Source organism: Lycium ferocissimum, chromosome 1 (genome assembly GCF_029784015.1).
Source record: "Lycium ferocissimum isolate CSIRO_LF1 chromosome 1, AGI_CSIRO_Lferr_CH_V1, whole genome shotgun sequence".
NCBI classification, from domain to species: domain Eukaryota; kingdom Viridiplantae; phylum Streptophyta; class Magnoliopsida; order Solanales; family Solanaceae; genus Lycium; species Lycium ferocissimum.
In genome coordinates, this window is record NC_081342.1 from 7,725,022 (window position 1) to 7,733,312 (window position 8,291).

The 8,291-nt window shown below is 34.1% G+C and overlaps 1 protein-coding gene across 4 annotated transcripts; it reads left to right on the top strand.

The window, feature by feature from the left end:
• Positions 1-4,587: 4,587 nt before the first annotated feature.
• Positions 4,588-7,854, top strand: LOC132043600 (uncharacterized). Of its 4 annotated transcripts, XR_009411932.1 has the most exons (7): positions 4,799-4,839; positions 4,990-5,060; positions 5,132-5,204; positions 5,516-5,612; positions 6,510-6,783; positions 6,866-7,169; positions 7,280-7,432. XR_009411932.1 is itself a non-coding variant. In XM_059434151.1 (5 exons), exons 1-5 carry the CDS (start codon positions 4,725-4,727, stop codon positions 7,630-7,632), a joined length of 834 nt encoding a protein of 277 aa, XP_059290134.1. In that variant the 5' UTR covers positions 4,588-4,724; the 3' UTR covers positions 7,633-7,854. The 4 variants fall into 4 exon arrangements, 2 of the variants coding, with proteins under 2 accessions (XP_059290134.1, XP_059290090.1); XR_009411929.1 differs by lacking the exons at positions 4,799-4,839; positions 4,990-5,060 and having other exon boundaries at positions 5,066-5,204; positions 6,510-6,614; positions 6,727-6,783; XM_059434151.1 differs by lacking the exons at positions 5,516-5,612; positions 6,866-7,169 and having other exon boundaries at positions 4,588-4,839; positions 4,990-5,204; positions 6,510-6,614; positions 6,727-6,783; positions 7,291-7,854.
• Positions 7,855-8,291: the final 437 nt, after the last annotated feature.

The following is an 8,291-nucleotide window of genomic DNA, read 5'->3' on the forward strand; positions in this document are numbered from 1 at the left end:
TCATAACTATGATATATATATATATATATATATATATATATATATATATATATATATATATATATATATATATATATATATATATATTGTTTAACTAATACTCCTCTCGTTTCAATTTATATACCATTGACTACGCGTGTATGCATTTAAAAGAAAGGAAGAAAGACTTTTGTAATTTGTGATCCAAAACAAGTCTTATATAAATGTTTGACTGTAAATAATCTCATAAAGTTAAATTGTTAATAACTATAGAAATATGACATTCTTTTTGGAGCAGATCAAAAAAAAGTATGCTACATAAATTGGGGTAGAAATAGTTGCAATTCATATCATTGTAATACATCATGATGGAGTTCTCGACATTACCTGGTACGAGTTGGACAAATTTTTATTTTTCCTATGTAGAATTTGAATTTTAATAATACCACCTTGAATATATAAATAAGATTATTTAAATCTTAATTAGAGTTAATTACTATGAGCTTAATACGAAAAAAGGTATATAAGTGAATTGCAAAAATTAAACAAAGTATTTTGGAGGGTGCAAAAGATGAAAAATGATGATGTCATAATTTAAACGATGTGAGCTAGTTAAGAGTGAGTTCTAAAATGTGTACTTAACTAACTTCATATATATTATTTATTTTTCACACGCACGCGCGCGCGCACACATAACATTTGATCCAGAACCATTGAATTTTACCGATCCCATGAACCATTATTAGGTCCGCTATTGAAAATTAAGAAAAGATGACAACAACAAGACAAGAGAAACTGTATTTATTCATCTCAATTTTAAATAAAAATATACAACAACACAGTGTAATCTCACAAGTGGGGTCTGGGAAGGGTAGGATGTACACATGCCTTATCTCTACATTTCCAGGATAGAGAGGCTATTTTCGGTAGATTCTCGACTCAAAAAAGAAAAAGATAAGATCAATAGAAAATATTCAAAATCAGCAGGTAAACATTGACACAAACCATCTATAATATGAGGCACAATTTCAAATAAAAACATGAACACCCTAATTTTTAATTCCATTCGTAGTTGCTTTTAAAATCAGTAAAAATCATCTTCAGCCATAGTTTCACAAAAAATATCAGTTTCACAAAAAATATCAAACTTTTGATGTTTCAAGGCCTGCCAAAAACATTGAAATGAAATGACAATGATATTGCCACATGCAACTCTAGATCATTGTCTTTAGATTTACAATGTTATTGTAATAGGAAATAACCACTATCAAATTTAGTGATAGTTCAAATTTACTTTTGAAGAATTCGATGTTTTTTGTATTTGTCCTTCATTAATCTTTTAACCCATAAAAGTTTTATACTGTTAATTTCATCTCATATTTGCTACTCCCTCTAACAGTTGTTCAATTTGGCTCTGCCATATGTCATGATGCAGCCACGTAGGCAAATAAAAGATTCAAACTTACCCCTAAACTATCAAATTGATTTATATGCACCCTTTGCAATAATGTAAAGTTTTCTCCGAAATAATTGAAAAGTCCAAATATATCTCTATGTGGCTTTTGCTTTATCGGCCAAATCAAACCAATATTTCTGCGTATGATAGAAAAAGGCTATTTGGAGGGCGTATTTGAGAATAAAATTAACGGTGGATTAGCATAAAAGTAACTTCAAAAAATTAAGTGATAATTATGAATGTCAATTATATGATTAGCTTAATTAGTGTATTTACTCTTTCCAACTTTAACTATCACTAGCTTTATTGGGAATATCTGATATGTCCAAATAATTAAGTGCTAATTGAAAATACTAATTACAATGACTAACGTAATTAGTGGCTTATTCAATAATTTATTTATTAATTGTTATTCATTGCGAAAAAACTTAGTTATTTGATATTTACATTCGGAAACAATATAGTAAATCATGTGTATTTAAATTCACATGTTTTAATGAGAGGAAAAACGAGTGGTCCTTAATTCACCAAACTTCTCCCACGTTCATCCCAAAGTGCCCCACACCTTGTCAAAAGAATATAATAATTGTACGTACACCTAGTACACTATAAAGTGTACACGGGAGTTTACGATTTGGCAAAAGTGATAGATAGCCCTTTAAACTTTGTCACATTTTTCTTATGGTTACCTAAATCTAATCTTGTTCCAATTTGATACCTAAATCACTTTAAATTTGTACCTATTGAATACTTTTTGCTGATGTGGCAATGTGTGTGTAATATACACAAAAATAGGTGCGTGAAGATTATTATTTTTAATAAATATTTTTTTTTGGCTCATCTTCTCCATTTTTTCACCCAGCCATCATCCACCACCAATGGCTGCCATTGCCGCCGCTGCTCGTTGCTGTAAAACACACCAATCACACTTTTTAACTCAATCTAATGCCGTTGATGTCTCCCACTAAAATCGAATAAGAAACTTTGAATTTGGGTGTCAAAAATATTTCTGATGAAACTCCATTTTTATGCCCACGCTGGTTCTGTCCGAATATGTTAATATATCTATGTAATCTAATAATAATAGATCATCAAAGTTGAAAGGATCAAAACAAAAGAAAAGAAGTTCTTCAAGAGAAGAAATCAGATCTGGATTTCTAGAAAATTCCCGGCAATATTTCAATTTTTCCGGCGACGTTCATATGGATTTGTTAATATTTGGAGGGAAAGAACGTGGAGTGGGTGGTGGCTAATGGGAGGGGAAGAAGATTGAACATAGGGGTGGCTAATGGGACGGCGGGGAATGTAGGTTGAAGGTTGAAGAAGGTTGAACGTGGGTGGGTAGGGGCTTTCTTCAAGAATATGTTTTTTATTTTTTTGTTATTATTAAATTATATTTTTTAATTTAATTCAATATATTCTAAATAGTTTTTCTTTTTCTCTTCTTATAATTAATTTTTAATAATATTTTTGAGCCAAATGCCACATGTTATTATTTAATTCGTCGCATTCACGTCATCATCCGCGAACAGAAGACACACATTCTATACTTTTGGATGATTGTCAAAAAAATATTCAATAGGTACAAATTTGAATTGGCTTAGGTATCAAATCGGGAAATGTGCTTAGGTTTTTAATGAATATTATTGAGGAAAACGCTAAGTTTTTGAAAAAGTTATCTACACTTTGCCTACCGCTTTAACCTAAAATAACAAAATATAGTACTCCACTATGGATGAAATAATCGCTTTAACAATCATCAAATTGCGAATTGCCCTTCAGCGTATTTTTAAATTATGCCCTCATATTCAAATCTTTAAATTTTCTTCTCAGCTAAAACTCATGGTTGGTTCTAACCCTCACTCATCAAAAATTTTAAAAAAAAAAAAAATCGCAGCGCAGCTTAAATTTAAGCTTACGTCATTTAAGATAAACTTGTGAAGGAATTACCAAGTTATTTGACCGCATGATATGCCTTAGATAAGAGACTTGCGTAAGTATTTGTCTCTAAGATAATTTCGTAATTCCTTCACAAGTTTACGCCTTCCAAGATACTTATGGGCAAACTTTTAATGGGCAAATTTTTAGTTAGCGTAACTAAAAGTCTTTCTAGTTATCTTTATAGCAGACTTTTAATTAAGGCATAACTAAAGTATCTTTCACGTAAGGCATAACTTTTCCTTAAGACAAAGACTTTTTTTTTTTGTCTTATAACGCAAATTTTTGCTATGTCTTAAGAAAAAGTTCGTCTTATGGGCACTTTTAGTTATCGCATGTACATCTTTTAATTAGTTATGCCTTAATTAAAGTACGCATAAGGATAACTAGGAAAAGACTTTTAGTTAAGGCTTAACTAAAAGTTTGCCCGTATCAAGGATCTGCGTACAGATAAACTTGTTAAGTTTACTAAAAGTTATGTCGGACCCGGCATACTTATGCCAAGTCTACCCATAAGGTATGAGTATCTTTAGATCCGGCATAACTTTGGTAATTCCTTAACAAGTGTATGTCGTTTTTTTTTTTTTTAATTTATGCGAAGCGAGGGTTCGACCCGGTAACTTGTGATTTGCGTGAACGCTCGGGGTTGCAACGCGAAGGGCAAAAATTAAAGACCAGCAATATGATGGGCATAATTTAAAGACCACAAATATGAGGGGCAAAATTTAAAGACCACCCCAAAAGAAGGGCAATCCGCGCAAAAAAATGAAAGCAAATACGTTAAAAGAAAAAGTAAGTTAGAAAGAATTTAGAGCCTGTTCGGATGAGCTTAAAAAAAGCAGTTTATAAGCTAAAAACAACTTATAAGCTGCTTTATATAAACTAAGCCAAACGGGCTCAATTATTTTTTTGAGCTTATTTTAAGCACAAAATGACTTATAAGTTGGTCAGCCAAATACTCAAAAAAACTTAAAACAGCTTATAAGCTGTATGGGATTATTCTTTATTTTGTACCGTATTTGATAGGAGATATAAATTTATCTCAAGATAAATTTATACCTCTTATCAAACACGATACAAAAATTAGTGATGAAATACCTCAGCCTATACCATGCACCAAACGACTTATCACAGTAATAAATAAAAAACGAACTACCTGAACAGTGACTGGATTGCTCTTTTACAACAAACTCCCTCCGAGCCAAAACCCAAACCCACCGCCCCAAGCCGATAAATCAACTCTATCTTCCTTTTCATTTTTCATTCTATCAAAAATCCAAAAGCTTTCCTTTGGGAAATTATTAGTTCAAGATTCTTGACTTTCTAGACACCCTTTTACTGATTATTTCCAATGACAGAAGCTACAACCTGTGAGTTTTATCACAAAAACAACCCAAAAATTACCACTACTAGTACTGAAGAACTAGAAGATGGGTTGCCCTCTTATGGTGATGAAGATGATAAAGGTGGGATCTTTGAAGATGGGTTTGCTGAGAAAGTGAAAAAGAAACAGGGAATTTGTGAAACGGGTCGGTTTAAAGATCCATTAGTTGTTGACGGGTCAGAAGATGGGTTATCCGGGTTGTGTTCTTATGGTGATGAAGATGATGATAAAGGTGGAATCCTGGAAAATGGGTTTGCTGAGAAAGTGAAGGAGAAGAAACAGAGAATTCTTGAAACGGGTCGGGTTAGAGATCCACTAGTTGTTTTCGGGTCAGATATTATGTTGTTGATTTTGAGCTGTCTTGACGCACGCAGCGTGGCACTGTCTCTACTTGTGTCTCCTGAATGGCGTGCTGTTGCTTCTTCTGATAAAATTTGGAGCTCCAAGGTTTGTACTTTATCTACTTTAGCAAATTTGTTTCATTTCATGTCAATACTTGTATAATTGTTTGTTTTTAAGATGGGTTAAGAGCTCTATAAAACTAGAAATTCTGCTTTGTTATATGATTTTGTTGAGAAATTGTTCCTCAGTTGCAAATTTGTTATGATTCGTGCCCTATGGAGTGTACATCGTATAAAGTTGTTCTTATCATTTACTAGTTTTTTAAAATTGATGTAGTAAAGTGTGAACTTTTGTTATGTTGTAATTTTAGAGTAGCTAACAATTGGATTATTGTTGGGTTCAATTTTTGGTTGCAGGTCCTCTCAGGCCAGTTCTAGTTGGTTTGTTGGGAAGATGATAAATTGTTGAAGATCTATTGTCTCTTATGTTTCTTGCTCTTAATTGATTTACCAGGTACTGGAACTTAATTTCTCCAAGGACTATTCTTAAAATTGAATCTTCTTTTTCAATGTCTGTCTACTTAAGCGGTGGTGGTAGGGATACCTTGGCAACCTATACTTGTGGGTTGTGCAGGGTGCACTGTGCACTAGTCTAGGTGAGAGCAGGTTGATCCGGACACCGTTAATGAAAAACAAAATGAAAAAAGAATCATGACTGGGATATAGTATGCTATTTAACCCATGAATCTGAAATCTTCTCATAGAAAATCAGGAGAGGTTAATCCTTCTACCTAATAGTGAGGGAAGTGAGATCTTATGCTAGTCACTGACATTCTATTTCGATGCATCAGTGGTTAGTGCCAATGCTCAATACTCCACCTTGTTGTCCCCTCAAGTCAGAAGATAAGATGACACATAGCTCTTCTCTAGATGACATGAATTTTACGGTTTGCATGTGGGTTTCTACTCTTCTTTTGGGGAGTTCGGTTGCCTGAACTAGTTGTAGTACTTCAGTTGTGGGTTTTAACTAGCGCAGCTTTGCTTCTTGGTATTGTTTCCCATTGCCTTGAGAGTCATGCTTTCAGAATACTGACTGAACATGAAATCTTAGTTTGGAGAGTTTCCATTTGAGAAGTGAAAAAAATATGTTTGAGGAAGAATTAGCACATCGTTTCTTGGAGCCATCAACAGTTCCAGAAAAGTGATATAAGCTTTGCTCAGTATTTGTTGTTTCCTTCACTAGATGTTAATAATTTAGAGTTCATCTTTTGTAAATTGACGTTATCGTCTGCCATCTGCTCTTAGGAAGTAAACAACTGTAAAAACTAAGTAAGAATAAACGAAGTCATGTTCTGCATTTAATTACAAACTCATAGCAGATGAATGATCTTTATATTTTATCTCTTTGTAGTGTGAAGAATTGTGGCATGGCAAAGCACATTTACCTCGGGTAGCAAAAGAGAAGGGATTGTCTAAGTTGGCTGCTTACTCATTGTCCGTTATGGATGGTAAAAGGGTGAGTATTATCACACTTTCTTTAGCACTTGCATATACAAAATCATTTACTTAATTCTTTTTATCTTTTGATTCGTCTGATGCTACTTCTTTTTCATATATTATTTATATAGAAGCGAGTAACAAAGGAGGATTTGTGTGATCATGCGTGGGAGTTCCATTTCACCGAGGTATGAGCTGAAGTGCCTTTTTCATATTTATCCTTTCTAAGTCTAACCTGGATTTACTTACTAATTTGAAGTCCATGTCTAGGCATTATCCACCCATAAAAATCATGCATGCTGCAGCTCGCACCAAATTGAGTTAGTAGAACTTGTACGTGCTTGAGAACACTTAAATCAGTTCGATGGAGTTTAAACGTCCAAAATTTTTTGGGGGATCGGTCACTTTGCGTAGCTTTGCAAGTTGTCGGTAAGAATGCAAAATGTCTACCTTCTTTCTTATTCATTACGTTCCACCTTTTGTTTTCATGAATATTTACTGCTTTTATTGATGTCACTGGTTAGTTTCATAGAACTTCTGCCAACTTGAAGCGGTTTGCTTGGTTTTGTATCCTGTAAAGTGCTAATTGAACCACTCCTGCTGCTTCCTTTCTCTAGTTTCCAGTCATAGGATAAGGACATAAACATAATCCTTGTATGAAATGCAACCTATATTTTCTGACAGTGACTCTTCAGGCAGCTCCTGAGTATTGGCGAATGCTCGATCCCTACTGGAATGGAACAGGACCTCCCCTGCGCCGTTATTTCCTTCCAGATGGAAGTCAGACTGCAGAACCACGTGACAAAATATGGGGTGGTCATGAATCTTGCTTCTCCATAGTAACTAGCTTGCTTGCAGATGGGAAAATGAGACGACACTATGTGAGGATTAACCGTTGGCCCCCGATGTATGTGACAAGGAAGGAAGATTGGAGCTGGGAGATCTCTAACAACTTTTGTACCTACAGGAGCATCCCAGATGCTGCTAAAGAAGATGGGACAGGACCTTTCTTTCTACTTTACGAATGCAGTATGTAGTGTGTGATTATAATGCAGTATGTAGTGTGCGATTATTTGAAGCCAAACTATGGAAATGCTTGCTTTGTCTTCTGTAATTTCGATCGAGTTTGTGTTTCTAGATGCATTTTGGAACAATCTAAGGCTGTGAATGGAAGATTACCAGTCCTTTTGTAATATGTCTCTGTTTTGGGATCTGTAAACCACATTTTCTTGATATTTAAGTCTTCCAAGTTCTAATTCTTTCTACATTCTAGAACTGTTCATGACCTTGGGGCCATGGATAAATTAGATCTGACTACATGTAGTACCCAATGAGCTGAATCTGAAAAGAGAAAAAACAAAAGAAAAAGAGAAAATTGGGTAGCAAAGAGCTTGGTAAAAAGAGCCAATGTGCCACGTTTGAATAAGAATGTCAAAAAAATTAATGTATTTGTATAGGAAAAGAACCTGTGTCTTGTGTTTTTAGTTCAGGTCCATCTAACAACGTGTTTACATCCAATCACATCGATTAATTATAAAAATGTATGTGTAAGACGCTTGTCATGTTATCGTTGGTTTGATAGAAATACCGGATGTTGATAAGCTTTTTCCAGTCAGAAAGTTTGCCTAATATTTCGTTCTGACCTATTAAGAATTCACTTTATCAAGTGGCCTTTACTGGGTGTTAATATCGTAGA

What these genes read in the sequence shown, in the direction of transcription:
- LOC132043600 (XM_059434107.1), top strand. Translation starts at nt 4,725, where the DNA reads ATGACAGAAGCTACAACCTGTGAGTTTTATCACAAAAACAACCCAAAA. An exon ending in CCGTTATGGATGGTAAAAGG is followed by an intron (nt 6,615 to 6,726) that starts GTGAGTATTATC and finishes TTATTTATATAG; the next exon opens with AAGCGAGTAACAAAGGAGGA. An exon ending in GGGAGTTCCATTTCACCGAG is followed by an intron (nt 6,784 to 7,290) that starts GTATGAGCTGAA and finishes GTGACTCTTCAG; the next exon opens with GCAGCTCCTGAGTATTGGCG.